The sequence below is a fragment of the Perna viridis genome, chromosome 4, assembly GCF_037379345.1.
Source record: "Perna viridis isolate PV_CMFRI_1.1 ecotype Kerala chromosome 4, ASM3737934v1, whole genome shotgun sequence".
Lineage (NCBI taxonomy): Eukaryota > Metazoa > Mollusca > Bivalvia > Mytilida > Mytilidae > Perna > Perna viridis.
Window position 1 is genome coordinate 21640661 of NC_142448.1, and position 27186 is coordinate 21667846.

The following is a 27186-nucleotide window of genomic DNA, read 5'->3' on the forward strand; positions in this document are numbered from 1 at the left end:
TCCTAAACATCTTAAATTTGGTAACATTCGATAGAGATTAATTTTCTTACATCATAAAACCACGGAAAACTAATTTCCATGAAGGACTTCTCCATAAAAATTCAATATATTACCTTATCCCTAAAAAACTTGTCTCGGTATCAAACAGAATTCTCAGTCACAGCATACCGACACTGTAAAATTCATATTTTACACATTCATAATTAAGATAGTGCTGCATTCAACATATCTCATCAATTCAGGCGCTTCGATTTTCCCTTTTTTGTGTTAGAATTATGATAAAATTGTAATTGTGTATACCCTGTTATTGTATTTTTTTTCAAAATACCGTAGTTCAATCAAGCTTTTGTATGATAGAATGTATTTATATATTATCTTAGCTTTCAAATTAAATGAGACCACTTAATAAATATTTAAAAACTAGATGAAAAATTGCCACCCCTACCCCTGAAAAAATACCTCAACACGATTTAAATTGTTCAATTTTAGCATATTTATAACGATGTTTGGATTACCAATACATGATATTTTTATTGTTACACCAAGGACACTGCCCGAGGGAGCTCGTCTTTGACTTCTCTAATGTGACCTTGAAGATGAATATAAAACTTCATTATCGTTTTTGTTACTGTTGTGTTCGTGAGTATCAGCTACAAACTCTAAAATGTTGGTCTGATTAAGCAATATAACTTTAGTTTCATACAATTACTACTTAATTCTACTAACTACTACTGACTGGACATTGACGTCTGTTTAAAAGTGATTGATCAGTCCAATTCAGCGTGAACACTCGTCAATCATTTGATAAGTTATTCGTTCACATCTACACATCGTTCAACATTATTAGTTTTAATGTTTAGAATTAACTTTTGAATGAAAATAATTAACATGTAATGAGAGTTTGTCCAAATTGCAACCAATTTCATAATAAATGGCTGTTCAAGTTGAAACACACACAGAAATAATTGTACAAGTTGCAACTTGCATTTTTGTCATACAAATTGCAACATGTACAAAACATGTTCAATATATCTGCTCATAATCAGAATTTATATTTTCTTCCATTTCACATGTAATTTGCATTTTTTTCAAAGACCTACTTCAAACAATCTCTTCTACATTCAAACACATTTATGTAGGTAGAGCTTAAATTTCTAACGAAGCAAATAAATGAATAATCAAACTTATCAAAGGCCATTTAGGCGAATGAATGGTACCCCTACCCCACTAAAATCTGTCCCCATATGAAAGAAAAATTATCATTTATGGCATATAAAAACTGTATACAATATCTTATGGTATTTTTTTAAACTGAAGCATAATTACTCTAGAGGTTTTAACATTGAAAAATATGTTAATTGAAGTAATTTTTTTTGGTGATGTAGGGGTACATATTTTGCATTTTACTAAAAAACTTTTACCACAACATTAATCGGATGCATTTGATAGCCCAGACATTGGCCTACTTAATGATACTTATAAATATATTTAGTTTCTTTATATTGATGCATTAAGAAGACTTAGATGCTTAAACAATTGAGTTACAAAAATCTTGGACCTTTGACCCAGAGGGTTACAAATATATGCTTATATTGAAAAGCTGAGAATATTCTTTGGCGACAGATTGAATCCGTAATGGGAGGTATTAAGGTACCTGAAAATCATTAAGTTGATGAATGGGGGTATACAGTGGACCCTCCTAGCCCATGAACTATGTGGACACACCATTCAAGGAATTTCGATTGTTAAATGCTTGACAAAGCTAACAATTCTTCCCAGAATAAAAGAGGTAAAAAACTACAGTATTTGCAATTATTCGTTGATGTAGAGGTTGGTTATACAGGGATTGTCTTTTACTTTATAAGCATTTTCAACTTCATTGTTTTTTTTTTGTTTTAAACCACCTTTAACTAGTTTCAAAGGGTCCAAATTTTAAATTTTTTTTGTTAATATATCTAATGTTCTCTTTGTAGTATGGAATATTGTGGTACAATATCACAGAGCTCGAATTGAATACACTCTTTTCCACAAGATATTTGTGGAAACCTTATGAGTCCATTTTTCATAAAATAAATGTTAAGTAATAACCCCAAACCCCATCTCAAATGCTTCATGCTCCGCAGAGAAGCAGTGCTGCCAATTATTATGAAGTCTTTGGTATGACTTGGATTGGAATATAATCCAAAACCTCCCAAAATCGATTGGAGGATGCTACATTAGAAAAATTAGTACATTTACAGCAATCAATAAAATATGACCTAATGCTATTCCAGAGCATCTACATATATAGGATGTCTGATGCTCCTTCCCTGATGTCTGATGCTCTTTCCCTGATGTCTGATGCTCCTTCCCTGATGTCTGATGCTCTTTCCCTGATGTCTGATGCTCCTTCCCTGATGTCTGATGCTCCTTCCCTGATGTTTGAAATTGACTTTGGTTATATTCATGTACATGATAAAACTATACCAGAACTTAATGATGACATATCCGGTCTAATCTAATGATACTGCAGCATAACCAACTATTCTCTGTAAATCTGTTTTCTTTTTTCACACGAACCAGATTCTTGTAAGTGATGAACCATAAACAAAAATGTACAACCAGATTTTAAAGTGAGATGTTGGAGAGGGGGAATGTTGTACACACCTAATAAACAGATGCTGTACACACCTCTGTCTTGATTTAGTCAATCTGAAACATTATTATGAAAAAAGTCCTTTATTTTTTATGTATATTTATTGTAAATACAATGTATATTATATTTGATTCATACAAAATATTATAATGTTTATATATAAAGATTTATTAACATATATTATGCATAGATTCAGTTTGGTGACTTCACCAATGACTTTATATGAAAAGGAATCTAATTAAAATGGATGAGTATTGATATATGAACTTCCCTAACATCATGTAAAGAATAAGAACAGTCCTTTGATTTTTAATAGGCTTCACAGAACACAAAACTAAACATAAAGATATTTAAGATGAAGCTGCTATCAAAATAGCTAAAAATATCCTTAAAATTATAAAATGATACCCTCTCTAAATCATGGATAGAAACGACTTGTGAATGTAATCAATCTTGAAAATGCAACACCCTTCTCTGAGTAATTATAAAGCTATTTTACCTATTACATATAAAACAATGGGGCAATAACTCTCTAACAACAAATTAAAATTTCTTGACAGTGTTTTTCTGACTTAATTTCTATTTTCTTGTATAATTACACAAAAAAAATATTGCAGAATCAGATCAAATACTACTACTAAAAAGGAATCCTATTGGGTAAAGAAAATATACATAAAATCTTATTTGATTGACAACCATGAAAATACATGTTAAACAAGAGATTGCTCCGAGTATTTTGTTAAAAATAGTAACATAAAAAAAAGCTGTAACTATCATAAATGATGACAACTTCTACACTGTCCACAAACAATAGCATCTTATGCCTTTGTTATAAAATTGTTGACTAGCAATGTAATATTGCCACTATAATTCTGATTATATACACAATGAAATGAATAATGATACTATGTACAAAATATATCTCATGATTTACATAAATACAGTTTACATAAGTTTGTCTTAAAAGTAAAAAAAAGAATGTATCATTTGATTTACATAATAAGCATGTCATAAACATATTATTAAATACATAGCCTGAACTATATGTAAATTTTTAAGTTGTGTATCATAATTAGCATTTCCCCCTCCAATCTGATTGATTGTTATAAACTGTCTATTTGTAAACTTGATCTAATCAAAGAAGACAATACAATAAAGTATAAATGCTTGAGATAAGATTTTCTTTGGAGGTAGTCCTCTACATGGCAAGTCATTATCACATGGTTATGACACTAAATATTGTCATTCTTTCTTTCAATTGTTAAGCATTACTCTTATACACAGCAGGATCTCCTAAAATTAAAGTAAGCAATTAGTATCTCATCATTTTATCATTTTGATATTATGTACCATGTTTACAGGAGTTATTAATTTATACAAGTTATCATGGATATTTTTCTTTGTAGGATTTAAAATATAGTATTTTTTAAAATATAAATTGATGACTCCATAAGATACTTTCTTTATTTTGATTGAACAATGAAAATTTGTACCAAGCATGTAAAGTAATTTCACAATACAAAAGATCTTCTGATGAAAATGAGCAGTAATAAAGCTAGATCATTAACATGAGTGAAAGAGAACCCTAAATAACTTGATCTTTTTCTACTGGAATTCCCAAACTTTGTAACCATTTAATTCTTAGAAACACACTAAATACAGTTCCATATAAAAACCAAAAATATAAAAGGATGGGTGGCACATAATGGTTTCCAAAATGTTATTTAAATGTTCATATAAAAGGATTAAAATTATAGTACATGTAATAGCAAACAATAACCTTATATAGTCCTAGTTCAACTTTAATAACTAATTTAATTTGTAGTGTTTCTTGATATCAAAAAACTATCTCCCTTCTGGTGCTTTCTATGTAAAAATCTCTTAAAAATGCAAATAGGTTTTAGTCTAAAGAGGATAGCATTTACTAAAACAAGTCAAATTTAGAAAAAAAATCTTGTATTCATTAAAGTGTGTCACCTTACACCATAAACATTTTGCAAAGCATTTTCACAATTTTTTCATCTCATGCAAGTTATCTCCTATTCTCATAGTGCAAAACAGATATCAGAAAATACCAATTTTGAAAATGTTAAAATAAATTCAAAAGCACACAATAATAGGGTATCAATAACTATACTGTAACTTGGTATATTATGATTTCGGGTTATTTTGGCAGTTTTCTGACAAAACATGCATGTTTAAATTTCGTGCATTTTATTTTACCCTTTTCATCAGAGTAATACAATCAATTCAATTCTATTGCTACCAGTGACAGATTAATTTTTTCATTGTTTTTAAAAATAAATAATAATAATAAATCCAGATATACTACTTTTTAAATAATGTTAATGGGAGTCACCTTAGGAAGCAAAGAACGCATTTTTTTCTAAATTGTTTGTCGATCACTCAGCTGTGGTAATCCACCAATATATATTAGCAGTAAAACTACTCACATATGTTATATTTTGGTCTTTTTAATTTTGACACTTTTAAAAGAGGCGCCAAATTAATCAAAATAAAACTACAACCAAAATATCCCAATTTACTGAAATGCGCCACACAATTTTTAATTATGTATGGAATGGTACTTTATACACACCATTAAATGCTGCGTTATCATATGTTATTTCTGGATACTGTCGCATACTCCTCTGTCCATACGAAGCAGGAGACGGGTCTCTGTATGTTAACATACGTGGTGTGTTCCCACCATAATCCATGTATTGAGGAGCCATTGATCTTGGCATTGTATTGTTAAATAGACTTGTTTTATCGTCTAAATAGGATGGTTCTCTGTACTTTGAGGTCTTTGGTGCCGGTTTGGTCCTCCTGTAAAACCAAAACAAACAGTATACATGTAATTATTTGTTATTTTTACATAACATCCAAACTGTGTCCAATGAGATTATTGGATGGGTATAAGAAGAAATATATAATAAGAAGATTGAGGATAGTCAAAGAGGGAGCTGTAAAGTGTGGACTATGAATGGGGGACAGTTGAAAGCTGACAGAAATAACCCAACATGCCAGAAGTAAATGAATAAGTAAGTACTATATAATCTAAGATATTTTTTGGACAAAACAATGCATGCATCAACCTGTTACATTAAACTTGCTACATATTTAAGAATAAATGGGGAAAAAAATAGTGACTGCATGTACCGGTATCCATCTAAAAGCAAACCTACTAACTGTTGCCTCTTTCACAGCAGTTAGAAGGGGTGTTATTAGAGTTCTACTACATGTGCCTTTTCTTGTATGGTATATATAATTATCATTTTAATTTGAGTACTGTGTTAGATGTATCATGAGCATTTTCCCCTCAAGCTTACAGCTACAGTAGTACTTACAGAAGCCATGTACAACAACAGACAACAAGCACTATTATGATGAGAAGTCCAACTCCACCAGCAACAGATCCAGCTATGATCTTCTCTGTGCTACTCAATCCTGTTGAGGCTAGAAATATCAATTAAATTCAAAGTAGTTGCAGACAGGCTATTCATTAGTTGGTACGAGTTATGAATGAATTTATTCAATATCCATCAAAAGGAGTTTTTTGATGACTCAAGTTAAATGCTTCACAAAATTTTCAAGATTTTTTTTCTAAAATTAATAATGCAAAAAGACCAGTAAAGTTATTATCACTAATAGAGCATGCTTTAACCATAGACATTTAACCTTTTCAGTCTCAATTGGTTAAGAAAGATAAGGTATTTTTATTATATAGATAGCTGTGATTTACCAAATGTCCCCTGTGTAAAAATTTCTGATAATTCACACACTGAAATAAATTCAGTAATTTCACTATCAGACTTTGTCCAGCCAAAACGTCCAAAAACATCACAACATGCACATCTACCCACCTTTTAAAAAAATTTAATTTTTATGTTGAAAATAGCCACAATTAATGGAAAAAATCTTTATAATAAATAGGACAATCAATTGATTATAGTGAATAACCAAAATATTATCACTCATGCCAAGAACACATTAAGTTTTAACCTTCACAAGTTTCACATACTCGTTAGATCTAGGATTTCTTTGGCACTTGCAATCCTATTTCGGTTATCCACTCTTTCAAATTAAGTATCCTATTATTATTTAACCAAGGATTTAAAATTATATTAAGACAGTACTTACATTTTCTTGTCTGACACCTGTCTCCTGTGTATTCATCTGGACAAGAACAAGAAATTGGATTCCTGTTACATAAACCTCTCACACAGTAACCAGCATCACATTGATCTGTAAGTTAAAATACAGATTTATTTTAACATATTTAGATTTTATTACCCTAAAAAAACCCTAGGTTTTATGCCTACAGTATTAAAGTTCATTAGAAATAGTAGAGAGAATGCCACAACAATAGTATGAATGTATATTACTATAAAAATGTAACATCAAAGTTGTTCTCACATTTTGGAGAGACATCATTTATCTGCACAAAATTACTGGTAAATATATGTAGTGTCCTCCCACCATAATCCAAGTATTACAGAGCAATATTGACATTGGCATTGTATTGTAAAATAAACTTGTTTTATCATCAAAATGAGAGGTTTCTCTTTTTCTTGAAGTCTTACGAGCTAAAGGTAGGATATCATGCAGCTAATTAGAATATTGATTAAACTTACGTATACATTGATTGTTCTGGGAAATGTAATTAGTTTTACAAGAACACACAAAACCACTTGTTGCATCATCAGCACAATCACTATTAGCAGTACAGTTATTCTTATTAGTATTATCACATCGACCTAAAATAATCAAATATTCAAATATAATCACTTCCACCAATAAAAAAAAAACCCTGACATACCAGTATTATTACTTACTATCAAAACAATCAAGATTATCAGCAACTTTATCACTTTTCAATTGTTCTTACTGCCTGATATTTTTCTATTTCAGGATAATGTTGTGATACTTTAAAACACTGGCAATATCAAATTACAACATTATGTCGCTGTTAAACAGAATAATATCAACTTTGACAGAATATCACATCTCACCCTATAGGGCTCACTGTAATATTTTTTGTCTAAACCTCACAACTTTCGTAATTCTGTAGTAATCAGCAATTTTGTTTTTCTATTTGCTTACTGCACGATAATTTCTATCTCAGGCTACTATCTTGATACTGAAAAATATCTGCAGTTTTCAATGACAAAGCAACATCAAATTGACTGTGACATTGTTGATAAAAAGAATAACATCTGTTTTGAATGTCTTGACAGAACTTCATATCTAGCTCCAATTAATAGTTATTTGGTGATAATCAGCCAAAGTTCTAACCAAACTGTTTATTTGTAGCGAGGAAAGTTTTGTTCAAATTTAATGAACATCCATTTAACTTACTTCATCCCATAATGTAACATCTTATTAAACTCAGTACACTATTGTGCACAGTTTGTTGTATTCACAATATCATAAATCAAAATCTGTTATGCCTTAAGTAGATGTCTTTGTAAGAATCATGCAAAATCTGAAAAATGTGATATACCCCAAAAAAGGCTAAATACTTTTATTTTTTGTAATTAAGTTGTTTTATGGGTCTATACTATGAAATGTGTAATTATTCATTCAAATCTTCCTGCTCTTAGGAGATAATAAACACAGAAAATCCAATAGATTCTATTGTATTTGGGTATCAATTACAGAGTTATCTCCCTTAATTTTGAAATCTACAGTGCATTCTATATAATTTTTATCTCCTAAGAACATGGGTTATATGAAAAACTGAATGTTAATTTCTGTTTACTATGGCAATTCAAACAAAATATAAAAAATAAAAATATGTAGGCTCTTTACCCATGAATCACATTTTGCATGATTCTTAGCTGGAGTGCTACTTAAAAATGTAGATTTTACAATATACATATTCACATATTCCTAGCTTCACTTTATCATTTTGTAGAGTATACTAACAATATCTGATTCTCGCCGATAGTACCATATATATTCCTATGAATAATTAAGTTGTATACAAAATATAATATATATTAGATTTAAAAAAAGAAACTGTATCTTTATTTTGAAATTGGTACATGTATCCACAATTTTAATTCAGTTTTAACTAAAAATCTTCGTTAATTTTTTATGAAAATATTGATCAAGTTTTGATAGATATATACATTGTGATTAATATGCAAAAAATATTCTTGGTTCATGAAAATTTTAATTCATATTCTTCATATAGTAGTGTAAGTAATGATGTAAAGATTTCTAATGTTTCCATTAAACAAGAAATCCACCATTACTGATAATATAATACATACTTTTACAAGCAGTCAGACTGACACTTCCATCACTATCTGTATATTTGCCATTAGGACAAACTCTACAGCTAAATTGACCAGTTTGGTCCTGGTAATAATCAGCTGGACATTTTTCACACTGGCCTGAATTGGTGTTTAGTTTTTCTCCTAAAGCACATGGAGCTAGAAAAAGACAAGCTTACAATAATCATTACAGTGGGATATGTGAACAAAGAAAATCCCATGTGATACGGGAGATAGAAAAATGACCCTTTTTAGTGAGTTTTATATCATTCTTTATACAATGTGCATTCATGTGGAAATAAATGAATAATAATCATACACTGATTGTAACATTTATCTGTCAATAACACCATATAAAGGAGAATATTTTCTTTTATCAATTCCAGCCTTGTTAAAAAGGAGTGGAGTCAATAAGACAATCAAAATAGCCAAAAGAAATCAAAATTACTTTTGAGAAAAATATTTGTTGCTGAAATAGTATTTGATTAACCAAACGTCATGTTGCATATATATTTGATTAATCCTAGCTTATTTAAGTGCTTAAAGATGATAATTTTATGCAAAATATGTATTGCCTTGAATTTGTTATTTTCTAACTATATCTCGATTCTTGAATGAAATGAAAGTGTTCCTGTGGCAGTTACAAAAAGATACTTTACCCATAAGTTGCTTATACCAGTATCTTTTTTGTGACAGGGACCTTTGGATTTGAAATTTCAATATAGAGATAGATAAAATAATAAAATTATAGACTTAATTAGATGGTACATATATTTATTTCCTTCATAAAATAATGTGAAAAAAACATTTTTTTTTTTGCAATTAAGTAGTAGTCTTTGTAAGAATCATGCAAATTCTGTAATATGTGATATACCCTAAAAGACAACATATTTTTATTTTTGTCATAAAGTTGCATTATAACTCTGTATGATGAAATGTATAATTACTTATTCCAATCTGTCTGCTCTAAGGAGACAATTCACATTGAAAATCCAACAGTTTCTATTGTATTTTAATGTCAAGTACAGAGTTATCTCCTTTAGCATTGAATTCTATAGTACATTCTACATAATTTATATCTCACATCAACAGGGGTTATAAGAAAAGCCACACATTTATTTCTGTTTACAAAAACATTATAAACAAAATATCAAAAGTAAAAATATGTAGGCTTTCCAACCATGAATTACATTTTGCATGATTTTTATCTGGAGTGCTACTTAAGTACATGGTGACATTCATATTGACTTAACAATCTTTATCTTTACATAAATCGATCTAGTAGAGGTACTTGTGTCTAAAACAAAACACTGATTTGTTCATGAATTTACACTTACATAGACTGCATGAAGATGAAGATGTTGTTCCAGTTGAGGCTGTAGTGTATCCTGAAGGGCAGTCCTTACACTGAAATCCATCGATGGCTTTGTCTCTGTATTTACCCTTAGGACACACAACACACTGACCCCCATTGGCTTCTTGTCCAGATGGGCAATCACCTGTAACATTTAAGTATTGCAATCAATTTTTGACCAACTTATGTGATATAACCAACTCTGGCACAAATTACACTTCCTGAACCATGAAGCCAACTAATATGATTTCCTTCTACAACAACAAAGTATTCAAAGCAGTCCTTATAACCTGGCAAAAACTTTCTTATTTTCAGTCACTGACCTGACCTTTAAACCTACAGACAAATAATAAAAACTAGTGACCTTGTTGTGGTGAGCATTTCCTTGTCAGTAAATTATTCATTCAAATAAAAATTAGTCAGTTTGAAAGTGGTAACCATTTTTTTCACGTAAAATCTACTTTTGTAAACCAACTGATATCTAAATAAAAATAGTAACAGATTTTGTCAGTAAGGCTTTCACCTATATAAGTTTTTGTGAAATTCTATAAGATTAAACTCCTTGAAACAACTTGAGTTGGAGAAAGAAAAATTGAACTGTGTAGCTTTTAAGGTAGGTGTTTCTTGTGACTGAGACTTACGGCAACTAGCTAAGGGTATTTTTAGGATGAAGTTATAGAAGTAGTTAATCTTATACTTAAGGTAAACATAAATTCCTTTCATAAATGAACTGTAACAGATATACACGTAAAACACTTTGTTTGAATACTTACTAGCCTTAAGAAATTTCAAAATGTCATTTTTTTTTACTTACGTATACATTCACTCTGTAAAGTTGACCCAATGTTTGCTGTAGTGAATTGTGTTCCACAAGGCAGACAAGTGTCCTGCCATTTCTGGTTACTATAGGAACCCCGAGGACATGGGTCACACTGATTTGTTGCTGTATTCCTGTACTCCCCTGGTGTAGTACAGTTTCCTACAGAAAAGTCAAATTTATTTTGTTATTATTTGTCTACTAAGAAAAATATTAGCCCAAAAATGCTTTGCAGTGTGCAGCTTGATACCACTGCAGAGGTCAAACCCTGAATAGTTGGGGCAAGTATGGACACACAATTCAAAATTCAAATATTAAAAGTTTCAATAGAATTTAAGTGACCACTTTGTTGTCCCTTGTTCCTCATGCATTTCAGTCAATACCTCAAACCCAACCATCCTTTGTGGTACAATTTCAAAGTGATACATTCACTTTTACTCAAGTTATTATCCAGAATAAAAAACAAAAAACTCAAAAAACACTTGTTTCCGATCCCTTTCTGGACCCTTCTTCTTACTTGGTAGAAGCCATAACCCAATAAATATATCCCAATATAAAATAAATCCCAGTCTTCCTTAGTGGTATGGCACCTAGTAGTAAAACTTAATTTCACTTTTACTCAAGTAATTGTCCAGACTTAAAGAAAATGTTTGGACCTGGTCCATAACTCCTTAACAGTTTAAATCTTAACCCCCAAGTTTATCCCATTCTTCCTGTGTTGGTTTAGCACCTTGTTATACAATTCAAAAAGATTCATTCACTAATAGTCAAGTTTTTTGTCTAGACACCAAGGAAATGCTTGTTTCTGTTGCCCTTAATTTCTATAATGTTCAAGACTTAATGATCAAAATCAATCCAAATCTGAGCATTGTGGTATGGAAATCTCAGTATTGTGGTATGGAAATCTCAGTATTGTGGTATGGAAATCTCAGCACTGTGGTATGGAAATCTGAGCACTGTGGTATGGAAATCTCAGCATTGTGGTATGGAAATCTCAGCATTGTGGTATGACAATATCATCCCCATAGACATCCTTACCATTTTATTGGAGTTTCACAGTTAAATTCTATGAAATGATTGTTTTTGGCTCCTTTTTTACCCTATATTATAAAACAGTAGGGACCATAAACCCAAAATCAATAGCTATCTTCCTTTTGTGGTTTGAAACCTTCTTATACAGATCAATCAACTTATATTCAAGTTATTGCATGAAAAAAAAAAATGTCTACAGACAACACTGACAATGAGTGTTATACCATTATACTACCACAATTATTTTTCAATATAAAAATTGTAAAAACTTTTTTTCAATACTGTTATCGGGTCAAAAATACTTTTTTGCAGAATTTTATCTAGCACAAAAAACAATTGAATTAAGAGTCAGATAAAGTCACAATAACAATGTTAACAAATTTGGTTAAATGATATGTTCCATTTAAAAAAAGTTTTACTTTTTCTACATAATAAATGAGACCTAATGTACATGCTACAAAAACTAGAGTTGCCTAATTCCATTTTGATTGTCAATACAAAGACATTTTTTATTAAAAAAAAAACCAAAAAGGTCAAAAATAAACTTGTTGGAAAACCAACAAAGAATATAGAATACAAAAAATAACAGGCATCTACATTGCAACTAAACAGTACAGTGATCCTTTGGAAGGTAAAATTCAGATAGTGAAAGAAAATGAAAAGGAAAACTGTTACATTACATGTGGAATATGAACTGCAAACATTGATAAAAAAACAATAAAAAACTACTTTTAAGAATCAAAACCTTTTGTTAGCAATTGTATTTAGTTCCCAGATTACATGACTTACGAATTGTACAATCAGCAGATGTTGTTGCTGTCTGTGACTGAGCTGTTATGTAATCCACAGGGCACATCTGACAAGTTGTCATTGTACGGTCCGATCCATCTCGATAGTATCCACGTTCACAGTTAATGCAAGGTGCAACATTAGTGTTTGAGGCATATAATGGGTTTATCTCTTGACCATTTCCACAATCCACTAAAATCACAAAGAGTCATAATATAACATTTGTCTTTGGAGTTTCAAGCTCAACATAAATTTTAAATTCAGAAAGACATAGAATGAGCTGTTTTCAATTAGAAAGTTGTCGCCCCTGTCCCACAAGCAAATACATACCTTTACAGTCTGTCACAGCCGTAGCTGTCTTTAGTGAAAAAGTTGTTTTCCCTGATCCACAAGATATACAGCTAGTTTGTTGTTTTTGCGGCTGATAGAAATCATATCCACATTCTTCACACTTGTTGTTTACCAACTTGTATCCTGGCTGACAATCAGCTGAAAAACAAATACAGTCTATGGAGAAGACACGTTTGACCCCATGATGTATCAAATTATACTAGTAAAATATTAATGAAATGAATCAACAATTTCAGTACGCATCAGGTTAAAAAGATGGCTACTTTATGTTTCATTTAATTTCGCTATTTTTTGAGTAACTAAAAGGGGGATTGTTGTTGCAGTTTCATTTTTGTGACTCACCATGATGATTAATATAAATAGCAATAACAATACAAAATGTTAAAACAGAACAACCTTCTATGTCCGTTGCAAACCCAAAAATGTCAACTGATACAAAAAGAAAGCATTACAACGTCATAACACCTCCATGGCTAAGAACATCAATGACAAAATTCTGACCTCAATGTGAAATGTTCCACATATTCAAAAAAGTATTATCTGTACCTTTACTTTATTTTGATTAATTTTATAGGAATTTCATTCCCATTAATACCCTGAAATCAATACAGTTGTTTAAACTCAACTCTTCCTATTGTGTGGTGCAGAATTTAATGAAAAATGATTCCCTTGTTCTTCTGTACATCAATATCTTTTTTTATGTTTCAATTTCAACAAAATTTAAATGCTAAGTGTCTTGACTTGGAATTGAATGTGTTGCTACAGGTTGATAGAAATCTGGATGAAAAAGATGATATGATGATGTAAAAGTGTAACAATGTTGTGGATTGTTTAAACATTTTAAGAGTATGGGAAGCGCTGCTTAAGTAAGAAGTAATGCTTGTAATGGAAATATGGAAAAATGTATAAAACCAGAAATACTGTGAGCAAAGCTAACTTACGGATATCCCACTCCCATTCCCTGAGTCAGGAAATTGATGTCTGTCCAGTCTTGCCATCAAAATCAAAAGTATGGCACACCCATATAAAGCAAAGATTTAAGTGGCAAAATTGTTACCAAAAGGGTGTGGAATGACATAAAGAAGGATATCATGATCACTATACATCTCTGGCTTTTAGCAGGGGTATATTAGAAGAACAAAAACTCTTACGAAGTGTCAATCTCATACGAAACCTTTGTAATTTTTATTTGACATTAGCAATAAACCAATGACAAACTAGGACTGGTTATGTGGTCTGAATGAGATATTGAGAAACTAACGTCAGGTTTTTCATGCAAGATAGAGAAATGTCAAACAGCAAAGGTTAAGATATAATATTTATCTGACGAGGCTCTGCCAAGTTAAAGGATATTAAATCGAATACAATAATACATCACAACCAGGTGTAAAAAAGAGGTCACTTTAAAAGATAAACAAACTGCAAGAAATAATCACCAGTTGATCTCAATAAAATTATTATTCTAAAATATTTTTCAAACATATCAGATGGTTGAAAAAGGCTTTATTCAAGTGTGCCATTTTTATGGGAAGTGCACACATTCTGTCTCAACCCTAGGATGTAATAAAACAATCTTTCACAGATACAAACAGGAATTTTCTTGTCTCTTTAGTGAGAAATAATAGTGAATTTGGTGAGTTTTTAATAAATGTAGATAGATCAAAATGATTACATTGTTTAAAGCAAAACATTGGTAAAAGGTAAAACATTACAAACCCTACCAAGTCCTAAGGCAGTACATTAAACTTACGAATATTACAGTCAGTTGCTTTTGTAGAACCAATACTTGCTGTAATGAACCCAGTTGGGCACTTAATACAGCTAGCTGCTTTCTTCTCAACTTTATAATAACCAATAGCACACTGCTTACAAGAACCACTCCCATCATCTTCATAGCCTGGATCACAGCTCACTGAAAAAAAAGAATCATAATAAAGTTTTGCCAAGCACAGTAAAAGACTGCAGCACATAGAACTCTGTTCACTTGGGGCAAGTGTGGGTACAACACATATACATTATGACTTGCAGTTTTTTATGGACATAACAGCTGGTTTGGACACAAAATTGCACAAAATTTAAAATTCATTTTAAGTTGAAAAAGGTTCTGCTTTAAGGGTACTCATCAAGGACATTATTTTTTTGCCCCTTATAACTTGAAAATCATAACAGGTATCTGAACTCTTATGAATCTGAGAAATCTTATAAAAAAAAATTCAAAATCAGACCCAAAATAATAATCAGAGCTTCACAGAGCACAGCATGATACAACCCCAGCCATAAAACCAACCTGGGGCAAATATGGATACAATATTAGTTTTTGACACACTTAAGCATAGATACTTACAGTTCATTATGGACACAACTGGTTTGGACATGATATAGCAAAAAATCTATTTAACAAAATATTATAATTGGACCAAAAATTTTTTAAAAGTTTATTTTTAGAAGGCTGGCCCCTTTAACCCCTCATAATTAAAAAAAAACTGAAGAGATATATGAAATCTGAATAAAGAAAGCAGGCATGAATTTTCATAAGGAATCCACTACAACAAAATTTTGTGATCAGATCAAAAATAAATAAAATAATGATTTTTTGGGTATGACCCTTTTTTATACCCCTTTAACTACAAAAACAGTTAAAGATAAACCTATCCTGTAAGAAATTTTTTAAACAAAATTTCAAAAAGAACTGATTGACATCTGACTCATAATCAAAGTGCTGTTCTTACAGGAGGTTTTTGATTCTAGTGAAAATAGAACTATACACTCAATCTCAAAGATAACGATGTCAAATAAAACTGTAATAATAAATTTGCATTTCTCATAAAATTTAGAACCATTTTTCTTAAATGTTTAAACTGAATGTTAATCTTTTATACTGATGTTAAAATATGCAAACAATGTTTCATTTGGGAGAATTTTCATGTACAAATTGAATCAATTCTTAATACTTAAATCAAATATAGTAATTCTAACCAAAAATCTACTACAAAGCTTACATTTATGTGTGAGAGATTCGAAATATTTCATAGATTTTGTGCCCCCTCCTAATAATGTATGATTAACAGATATGGATTTGATACGTAGATGATACGTAGATGATTAGTTAAACAGTATCCAATTAACACATATTTACAAATTTTGTTTCATTTCACCTTTTTCTCAATTTATTAAACCAGTTCAAAAATTTATTAAAAAAAAATAAATGCTTTTTATGAATTAGAATTTTGCCACCAATTTTACTTGGTTAAAATAACTGCCATTCACTTCCTGTTTATTAATTACAAAATATTGATGAAAGGATGAAGATTTGCTGTTCTAGAACATGTTTAGCACATTTAATGATTATTGACACATTTTGCCAACACCAAATTTCCCTACAGCAAATTTATAACTGAGCATCTTTCAAGGCCCAAAAGAAGTCCCTCAAATGTTCATTTGATTTAAAGTCTAGAGGCATCAGGAAAAGACTTACATATACAATCTGTTAACGAGGTCGCTCCATCTGATGTTGTTGTCTTTTGTGGTGGACAGGGCTTACATGTGGTCTGCCATTTGCTTTCCTGGTATGAACCAGCTGGACATAATTTACAACTTGCTCCATCGATTTTCGACCCAGCTGTACAATTACCTAATGAAACAGTTCAAATGAAATCATTGTAACAATCCTGTAACACTTACACTGACCCTCATGCAGATGAATGTCTAATAAACATCACAACAATGGATATATCATTTGTAAGATTAACAATTTCTGAGCCACAGAACCGATCATCCGCCAAAAGTAGTACCGATACTCCTTTCAGTGCCACTGGCTGATGCATTGGCCCCGTAAAAAACTCAGATATTTTTTTTTCGGCATCACAGTAGCAAAGCCTTTGTAATGACGAACTGTGACATTGAGAGGCAAAATGAGGAAAGAAAGTTTCAGTAGTCCGCCAAGCAATTTATTAATCAATTATATGCTTACTTTAATTTACTTGGCTGGATGGCTGGCGGGCTAAAGTCAACAAATTTCTTTCTGATGCTGTTACATGTACTGGTTATCATGATGATTAAAACATTTTAAGGTAAGATATCTTTATGAAATGCTTATAAAAAATCATACCCTTTAATAAAGTGATAAAGTGATTTCAATCTTGTTGAGTGGGGGTTTAAAGTGATTCAATAAAGTAAAAAATAATACCTATGAATACACAGATATGGAGGCCAATATCAACCACTCTTTTTATATCCTGAATTTACACTTACTATCTTGTTTTTTTTTTATTATTAAAAAAAGAGTGGCCATTATAGGCTTCCATACAGAGATCATAATTTACTTCACATAAGTCGATAAGATTAACAACATAAATTCTATATTCTAAAAACATGACACAAATAAAGTGATAGCAATAGTGATAAGTTTTTGACCATTGTACATTCCTTTTTGTCAAACTTAACCACCACTCCCAATAATAACACTTTTTGCCGAAAACAAAAAAAGTGAAGTGTTCACATAAAAAAAAAAGAAGCACAATCAGTGTTGTCGTTCTCCAAATATTAAATGGATTGGAAATTTAATCGATTGTAAGATAATGTGAATTTCAAAATCTGTCAAATGCTTTCTGAATTTATTAGCTATACCATCCTCCTACACAAAAAAAATGGTGGATAGGTAGGATTTGCCATGCATATATTATATCTGTCTTCTAATGTATTGTTTGCACTAGTCCTCTTACACTGCATTACATGTGAATGTATGTACGATGAAGTAAAATTATGACCATGTATGCCTGCAAATGGGAGATCTTTCAATAAAAGTGTTCATATATTTTGAAGCTCATAGATTAAATACCTCCTAAACATTTCACTGAATGGAAAGATAATTGAATGAAAACTAAATAAAATATTATTTCAACATGTATTGGTTGAATAGCCATGCCAATGCAATCATTTTTGTCTGGTAGTACTCACTGCCCTTTTTATGTTTTTTTTTCTTTTTCCGAAAAAAAAAAAAATCACATGTATAATATAAGTTAAAAGTCTACTACAAATATAGTTTAAGTGAGGTAGCATAATTTTTTTTTCATTTATTTTATTTTTTTCAAAAGGTCCTTACCTGTTGACAGTGTTGTTTGCTTTTTGTTCATTTATATTCACATTTTGTAATTAATTTTTAATGTTTAAAGTTAAGATAAGCTGCCCTGTCAATATTATAAGACTTCCCATCAAGGAAAAGTTAAGATAAGCTGTCCAGTCAATATTATAAGACTTTCAATCTAAAGGGAAACAAGCCCATGATATTCATTCCGCCCTCTTGATATCTCTTATCGGAGGCAGCATTGTATCATCAAACAATCGTTTCAAGACGAAATGTCATAGAACAACAGCTTGAAAAACATTTTTGACAATATGTTTGGCACACTCTTCAAGAAAAATCTGGCAGTCAAAGGGTTAACCAAATGAAAAAAAAAAACAGGATTATCAACATATAAAAATATCTACTGTAGTCATCTTGATTTCACAATAATAAAAATTAAGAACCTTTCACTCATAGAAAAAAAAAAATAACCTATTTACACTAACCTAGTGAACAATCTGAAGCAGACTCAGCTCCTGTTGATGGTGTAATACGGTCAATGGGACACAAAGTACATTCATCAAAAACATCATTATTATTATCTTTGTAGTAACCTCGCTCGCAAACTTCACAGGTGCCACTTGTTAACTTTTGAGAACCAGAATTACAATAACCTGTCACAAACAGAAAAAAGTTTAAATACAGTCACATTAATGAATAAAATACTGTCAACAGATGTTTTAATTTTTTTAAAGTATATAAAAGGAATAAAGAAGATTTTTTTCCTTATATTTTAATATTTTCAATTAACTTCTTTAACCTACTGATTGTATCTAGCACTGACAGTGTTATATATATTTATATATGTAATGATGTGTACATACTTTCACATTGATTGACTGATGTAGCCCCGGTAGTTCTAGTGTTAGTGTTAACCGTACAGGGTTTACAGGATTTTTGGTAGTTCAGATTTTGGTAAGATCCCCTGGCACAATCAATACACTTGGTGTCACCAGAATCTCTGTAAGTGCCAGCCAAACAGTTTCCTGTAAAACATGGTTTTATTTCTACATTAGTTTCAATTCATAAAATCTTATTTTTGACATTAGAGTACAGAGAACAGTATCATGCATCTGCAGCATGTTGAACCCTGGACAGTTGGAGCAAGTGTGAACACAATACAAAATGTATCTATCAATTCAAATGATAACACCCATTCCCATTTTAGCTCCTTATTTTCAAAATTAGTTGGGCAAAATCTTCCAATTACTATAAGGCCCTCTACCATGGCTCTAGAAACAATGTGTTAAAATTTCAAAAAGATCAGATTAGTTTTACTCAACTTACTGTGTATAAACAAAAGTTAACTGATACCATTAATGACAATGAAATGGTAATACCATCATATGTATAAAATAGCATTTGTTTAATTCATAGCATATTAGCAAGATCAATGCAAAATTAAAAATGAAAGATCAGTTACCATGGGTCTAACAGATTCAAGAATAAATTCCCAAATAGCATATCTCTGAAATGTGATCAAAATGCTTCAGAGAACACAGTTGATGTAACCAAAGAGGTTTGACCCAGAACATCTGAAGCAAGTATAGACTTTCCATTTAAGCTAATTAATGATTATAACATTGAATGGGATTTTGAAAAGAATCTGAGTTGCCCCTTTTTGGCCTAAAATTCCTCCTCATAATTCATGTCACAACTCCAATAATCAATGCAAGACTTTTTTTAATATGACACCTTGTAGCACAATTTAAAATGATCCAGACACTTTTACATAAGTTACAGTCAAGACATCAGGTAAATGCTTGTTTCATGTCTAATAATTAAATGGTCCATAATCAATTTCAAGCTTGATAGTCTTGCATTTTGTGGTAGAATTAGATAGAGTTATTATTCAAATAATCCTACATGTAATTATTCAATATATTGTCTGAGTTTAGACAATAATATTGCCAATGCGGATACTAACTAAGACAACTGCATTATACCATCATATAATCCTCAAGTTTTGTGGTCATTTGAAAAATGAATTACAGTTTTAAAAATGTTAAAAATTTAGAAAAAATAGGACATTAATGCAATATTAAGTGATACCTAACTACATAATGGCAAAAAAAAGGGTGAAGGCGAAATGTTAAAAATGATGCAACTTGAAAACTACATTTTTGATTTTGCTGAACATTGAACTTAACCTGTATTTTATGGTACTAAACAACTCTACAAAGTTTAAAGATAATTCTCTGTTCCTTTCAAAACCATTGAAGGTGGACAGATGGACAGAGAGACACTTTTGGAGACTATCACATGATTCACATCATACCTTGCCACTTTGTGTGATGGGTATAAAAAATATGTTATATTGCTCACTGACAATACATTGTAATTAATTTGATTACTCACCTACCATACAAAGTTATAAGTTACTTTATACACTGACAGTAAATAGTAATAGATGTTAACTTTACTTACTGACAGAACAATCAGATGCTTGTGTGGAGGCAGCTCCTGCAGTTACATAGTTTTGAGGACATTCTGTACAATTCATGAATGGGTTAGGATTATTATTCTTGTAGAATCCTATTGGACAATCAGTACAGCTGCCATCATTTTGTCTTTCTTTACCATCAGGACAGATATCTAAAAGGAAATTAACTTATAAATGTCTTCAATGAAAAAAATTCTTAATCTTATGCAGCAACTCAAACTTTAAAACATCTTTGCAATGTATAAAACCAAACATGCAATAGGATAACAATTTTGTAAATAAAAACTCACATGTGTGTTTTTTTTTAACTTTTGACTCTTTGGCCTCGCACAGACAGGTTTTTCTTTGTGTGTCTATGATTTACCTTCCTTGGACAATAGGTGTTGTGGATTGATAGGGGTATGCCATGGTTTGCTTTACAATGATATCATTTGATTACTAATCGTGGAGATAATGAACTAACCTTTTATTCTTATCTATATTTTTGAACATTTTAGGAGGATTTGTATACAATGCTGGAACCAGTAGATTAACAACAATTTTTTTAAGTTTGTACATTTCTGTGTAAAAATATTGCAAACTTGTACAAATGCTGAATAATTTACTTTTTATCAACATTTAACAGTCATTCCCTGTATGAATCAAAACAATGTGAAAACCTCTAACTTTGAAATATATGAAATAAGTCTATATGAAATTTTAACAGAAATTTTTATTTTTGGAAACCTGTTGCAATGGAAACCAATACTTTTATCTACCTAAGTTACCAAAAGGAAAATTTTTCTGTTTTCAATGGACTAGTTACCATAAAAACCATTACAGACATTTTAAATTTATGCTTTTGACAGTTTGACAACTCCTTGATAATAAATTTTTATATGTATTAACATCAATATTTTCTCATACTAGGATACTAAAAGTGTATTAAAAAATATGGTCACTTTTTCATTTTCAAATCCTGTTTGACATCATTTTCAATACCAAACTGTACAAAATTGTACCTTAATAAATTGTAAATTTTCAAAAGTAAAATTTTTTTCTTATCAGGTTGTTTAAAAGGCTGTCATCATAATTTCAGTTTTTATAAAAATGCAATTCCTCATGATATTGACCTTTATTTTCACCACAAAATATATTTGTTTTGTTTTATAGGTATACACTGTCTGTATACAATCATTTTTACCACTTTATAGAAATGAAATATCATTTGAAGATCAAAATTGTTTGGTTTTGGTATAGAAAAAATTCAAAAATTCATATTTTTGATTTTTTGCCATGGTAACTGTATTCAAGGTCGTTATTCTCAAAATGAAAAAATAACAATTGTCAATATTTTATATTATAGATAAGGGTAACAACAAAATTACTGAACACTAATCCAATTCATAATCAAGTCAGGCCCAAAATAAATCTGGCAAAATAGATATTACACCACAAGATAAGTTTATATTTTGTAACATAACTTATGTTTGGGTGCATTTTTTTTTGTAGTTATGAATTAAAACTCACAAAATTAGCAAAATGACCCCTTCAAAATGTTATTTTAGACTCTTTAAGGAAGAATTTTAACAATAGTAATACGACTATGAAAAATAACTATTTTATGTTAAATGTAGGTGTTAATAAATGCAGAACAATTGAATATGACATGAAATAACCTTTGGAGAAGTAGAGTGAAATTTCTTTGATTGTAACCATGTCAACAGGGTTACAAAAATAAAAACTGTTATTGTTTTCCACAATTACATGACAAGATGACTCCATTCAGTAAAAATAAGCAATATTGGAAGTTGTGTTTTCCAACATTATGGTCCCTATGGTTACTACTGTGAAAGTATTATTGTTCATGGGGTACCAATTTTGGTTGTTTTCGTTGGGTAAGCCAAACCACGAAATTTGGTTCCCAACAAAAAGGAAAATCTCATTGATGTGTATACAGAAAACCTCAAAAGCATGAATTCAAGAATCCACGAACTTGTATTTCTTTCCTAATCCACCAAAATTGGTATCCACGAATTAAAGTACTTTCACAGTATTAGTTAAGTGGTGAGTCATGAAGATAAAAACCAAGCATTTCTTTCCAGCTCAGTAGATTCTTGAAAAAGCACAAGATGCACAAGAAAATATCTTAATTTACAGTATGTTAAAAAATAATATGAATCATTTGACATAAAAAAAAGGATAAAAACATTTTACACTCAACAAGTCTATATATCAATGCCTTTAATTCACATTATGTTTTTTAATGGTTCATTAAACAGTTTTTTTAGCATTTGTCACTGTATTTTGCCCTGTGATTACATACTTAAGCAAAGGTTAGCATTTGTTGTTGCATCTTGCTCTGTGCTGGTTCCTTGTGGGCAATCCAAACACTTTGTTTGGTCAGGATTTGGTTGGTATGTTCCTACTGGACACCTCTCACACTGGGTTCCTGCTGAGTTTGACTTGAAGCCAGGATTACAGCTAACTGAAATCCATTAAATATTCACTTGAATTCTAACATGAAAAATGATGAACTTTGATAAAGGTGGAACAAATCATAACAACCTAAATCCTTAATTTCTTATTATAAGTATTCATCTTGTTGGTAAGCATCCTTGTTTTTATTTTTTACTGAAAGGTTGTTATATATGGTAGAATTTTTCAAAAAATCATTTTAATTTTTCACGTGATATTATTAAAAAAAATAGAAAGAAATCACATACATATTGAACAGTCATTCTCAGAGGCTGATACAGTTTAGAGGAAGAATGTCACTTACATAGAGAATATTCATTCTCAAAAAATGTCACTAACAATTGGAAGATTCAATCTCTGAAGTGTCAGTATTCTCAGAAATTTTACTTAAATAGAAACAGACATTCTCAGAAGTGTCACTTACATAACTAACAATAATTCTTATTAGTGTCACTTACATATAGAACAGTCATAGTGTCACTTACATATAGAACAGTCATTCTCGGAAGTTGATCCTGTTGATGTTGTTTTCTTGTTGAGTGGACACTGTATACACTGACTGTACTTATTTAAACTGTTGTCTTTGTAATAACCAACTGGACAAGCTTCACATGTCATAGAGTTGTTCTGGTAACCAGACTCACAGAAAACTGAAATCAATATAGTAAGTCATGTTGAGAAACTAAATATAAAAAAATAAATCAATAAAATCCAGCCTCAGTTGAGAAATCACTATCAAATCCTAATGTGCCTGAGTAAAGGTACATCCTATTGTGCCTGAGTAAAGGTACATACTAACACATATCTCCTAATGAAGTAATGAAATGCTTTCAAAACTATTTCTTAGAATGATGGAGGTATTAACAATAGTTAAAGAATGTTTGTAGAGAATGGATTCCCAAATGAATCTGTTTTACAATACACAACTTACATTTACATTGTGACACATCAGTCGAAGCTTCTTGGTCGGTTGTATAACGGTCTCCACCACATGATTCACATGTTGTCTGCCATTTTTGTGGCTGGTAAGTTCCAACAGGACATTTCTCACATTTAGTTGAACTAACACGTTTGTATCCTGCCTCACAAGCCTCTGTTAAAATGAAACATGTTGTGTACCAGTTAATACATGCTTTTTATTAAACACCATGAAATATTTGTGTAATAATAAAGCAAAATTCATTGCAGTCCAAGCCAGTGACTGAACCTAGAACATGACTAGGGAATGGTTTGTAAGGCAGGAATTGAATAGTTCTGTCATATACATTGTTATGTTCAGTACACAATACAAAACAATACTTACTGATGTTACAATCTCCAGCTACTGTGGACCCTGTAGATAGGGTAATAAAACCTGTGGGACAGCTTATACACAGGGCATGTACTCCAGAAGTTCTGTAGGTTCCAATCGGACAGACTACACAGTTACCATTCTGTGATAATTCCTTTCCACTTGAGCATTCATCTGTTAAAAGCAAAATTAATCTGAAACTTAATGCCAATCCATAATTGAAAACATAGCATACAACAATACTCCACCAAAGAACCAGTATACAACACAGCCCTAAGAACCAGTACACAACACAGCTTCAACCTAGAACCAGCATACAACGCAGGGTCACCCAAGAACCAGTATACAACACAGCTTCAACCTAGAACCAGCATACAACACAGGGTCACCCAAGAAACAACATTCAACACAGCTCCACAAAAGAACCAGCATACAACACAGGGTCACCCAAGAAACAGCATTCAACACAGCTTCAACCTAGAACCAGCATACAACACAGGGTCACCCAAGAAACAGCATTCAACACAGCTTCAACCTAGAACCAGCATACAACACAGGGTCAGCCAAGAAACAGCATTCAACACAGCTCCACAAAAGAACCAGTATTATGTAGGTCTTGATCAATTTCTACACATTGTTAACTGAATGTACAACATACGAAACAGCTCAAGAAATGAACCAGTAATTGGAAGACAATGTTTAATCACTGAAATATAACAAACATCACAGCTCAGCCCAGAAACCAGCATACAAGACAGCTCCACCCAAGAACCACTATAAATCACATCTTCACCCAAAAACCTGCAAAAAAACACAGCTTTGCCCAAAATGGCTCTTCAAAGAGATCTGATGAAATCTACTGATAAAATGTAAGACCTTGATATAATTTGAAACCCATTTTTCTCACCTTGGTCAAATTAAGTAACACATTGACATTTCTACTGTCTAGAAATCTTATCAGCAACTGCGAAACTATGAAAACAATTTTAAGTTGTGCCTTTTAAATTAAAGAATTTTGAAAAAAATACTGTTTTCATGGAAATAGCAACAGTTTATATTTTTTTATTATCTTAAAAAGAGAGTTGTTCCTGTCAGCAAGTAAATCTCACTACTTAGCATTTATTGTAGCATATTTATTTTCATTGTGTACTTATTTATGTTATTTTCACAGTGGACAGAAAGTGTGAAAAATAGTAACAATATATAACACTCATCATTGTTTGACACCACAAAAATTGATACCCTCATATATGTTCACAATAGTCCATTTTTCCTGAAAAAATTCAGGTTTGATTAAGCCATCAAGAGAACTTTTTCCTGATAGTGTATGTTACTTTATTTTGTCTACTATTTTATTGCTATCTTAATTAACAAACAAACCTCAAATTTGACAAACTGAGAATTTTTCTCTTATTTTATGGTGAAAACTATTTTCTGGCTATATCAGTTATGTAAAATTGAGTTAATCAAAATACAACATGAACATGATAATTTGTGATAATAGAACAAACCATAACAAGAACTAGGTGAGGTAGAAGCAGGATCTCTGGTAGTTTGTCCCAGTCCACACCAGTTACAGTAGAACTGTCCAGTCTTTTGTTGGTAATAACCCACAGCACAATCTTCACACTGGGAACTTGTTGTATTGAAAAATTTACCAGCAGAACATGAGGCTGAAAAGGAAGAAAGACTGTAACACCAGGCTGAAAAGGAAGACAGACTGTAACATGAGGCTGAAAAGGAAGACAGACTGTAACAAGCGGCTGAAAAGGAAGAAAGACTGTAACACGAGACTGAAATGGAAGAAAGACTGTAACATGAGGCTGAAAAGGAATAAAGACTGTAACTAATGCTGAAAAGGAAGAAAGACTATAACACAAGGCTGAAAAGAAAGACTGTAACATAAGGCAGAAAAGGAAGAAAGACTGTAACTACACAGATTCCTTTATTCATTCCTCAGCTTCTGTTGTAAAACAATCTATCAATAATAACATGCAAAGTAATAAAATAATGAAAGATTACAAATTACACGAGTATCATCAATTATATTTTATTTCGATTATAAGGATGTCATTGAAAATAGTCATACAGAATTAAACAACTGATTGAAAGCAGTCTTACCTTTGAAATCCATTCTAGTCACTAGTTGACAGGTATTCCTGCATAGTGTATAAGTAAATTTTACTAGCCTATCTAAAAAGGCATCTATATATAGATGTAGTAGCCTACTGAATACATTTGCTTGTACTAGAATACATATATAAAACAACAATAAATAAAAAAAAAACCTGAAATTTACAAAAATAAATATCAAGTTGATCCTAAGTCAAACAAATAATTTTACACTCAAATATGAATATGGCATTTTTTTTCTAGGATGAAGGTTTTTGAACCTTGTGGGTATCTACTCACTGTAACATATGCTAGCACTGTTAGCCCCTGTAGTTTCAGTAGTGGTGCCTGTAGTACAAGCTGTACACTGTGTCTGTCCATCTTTGTCGCTATATGTACCAACAGGACAATCTATACAGAGCTTTGTAGCAGCCTCCCAGTAGGTTCCTGGACCACATTTTACTATGAAAAAACATAAATTAAATTTTAACTTCCGGAG

General features: G+C 31.1%; 1 protein-coding gene across 1 annotated transcript in view; it reads right to left on the bottom strand.

The window, feature by feature from the left end:
• Nucleotides 1-2699: 2699 nt before the first annotated feature.
• The window catches only part of LOC148619308 (uncharacterized), a 109836-nt gene continuing 85349 nt past the window's right edge, over nucleotides 2700-27186 (bottom strand). The window contains exons 54-74 of the mRNA XM_088579058.1: nucleotides 26988-27149; nucleotides 26087-26248; nucleotides 24588-24749; nucleotides 24216-24377; nucleotides 23770-23934; nucleotides 23133-23294; nucleotides 20812-20979; nucleotides 19209-19370; nucleotides 18831-18998; nucleotides 16738-16893; nucleotides 15013-15174; nucleotides 13242-13400; nucleotides 12912-13103; nucleotides 11088-11252; nucleotides 10257-10418; nucleotides 8917-9078; nucleotides 7273-7395; nucleotides 6779-6883; nucleotides 5986-6094; nucleotides 5235-5464; nucleotides 2700-3928 (exon numbers count right to left, since the gene is read on the bottom strand). Of these exons, the coding sequence (XP_088435184.1) occupies nucleotides 3897-3928; nucleotides 5235-5464; nucleotides 5986-6094; nucleotides 6779-6883; nucleotides 7273-7395; nucleotides 8917-9078; nucleotides 10257-10418; nucleotides 11088-11252; nucleotides 12912-13103; nucleotides 13242-13400; nucleotides 15013-15174; nucleotides 16738-16893; nucleotides 18831-18998; nucleotides 19209-19370; nucleotides 20812-20979; nucleotides 23133-23294; nucleotides 23770-23934; nucleotides 24216-24377; nucleotides 24588-24749; nucleotides 26087-26248; nucleotides 26988-27149 (3230 nt within the window). The 3' untranslated portion in view covers nucleotides 2700-3896. The remainder of the gene's footprint in view (nucleotides 3929-5234; nucleotides 5465-5985; nucleotides 6095-6778; nucleotides 6884-7272; nucleotides 7396-8916; nucleotides 9079-10256; nucleotides 10419-11087; nucleotides 11253-12911; nucleotides 13104-13241; nucleotides 13401-15012; nucleotides 15175-16737; nucleotides 16894-18830; nucleotides 18999-19208; nucleotides 19371-20811; nucleotides 20980-23132; nucleotides 23295-23769; nucleotides 23935-24215; nucleotides 24378-24587; nucleotides 24750-26086; nucleotides 26249-26987; nucleotides 27150-27186) is intronic.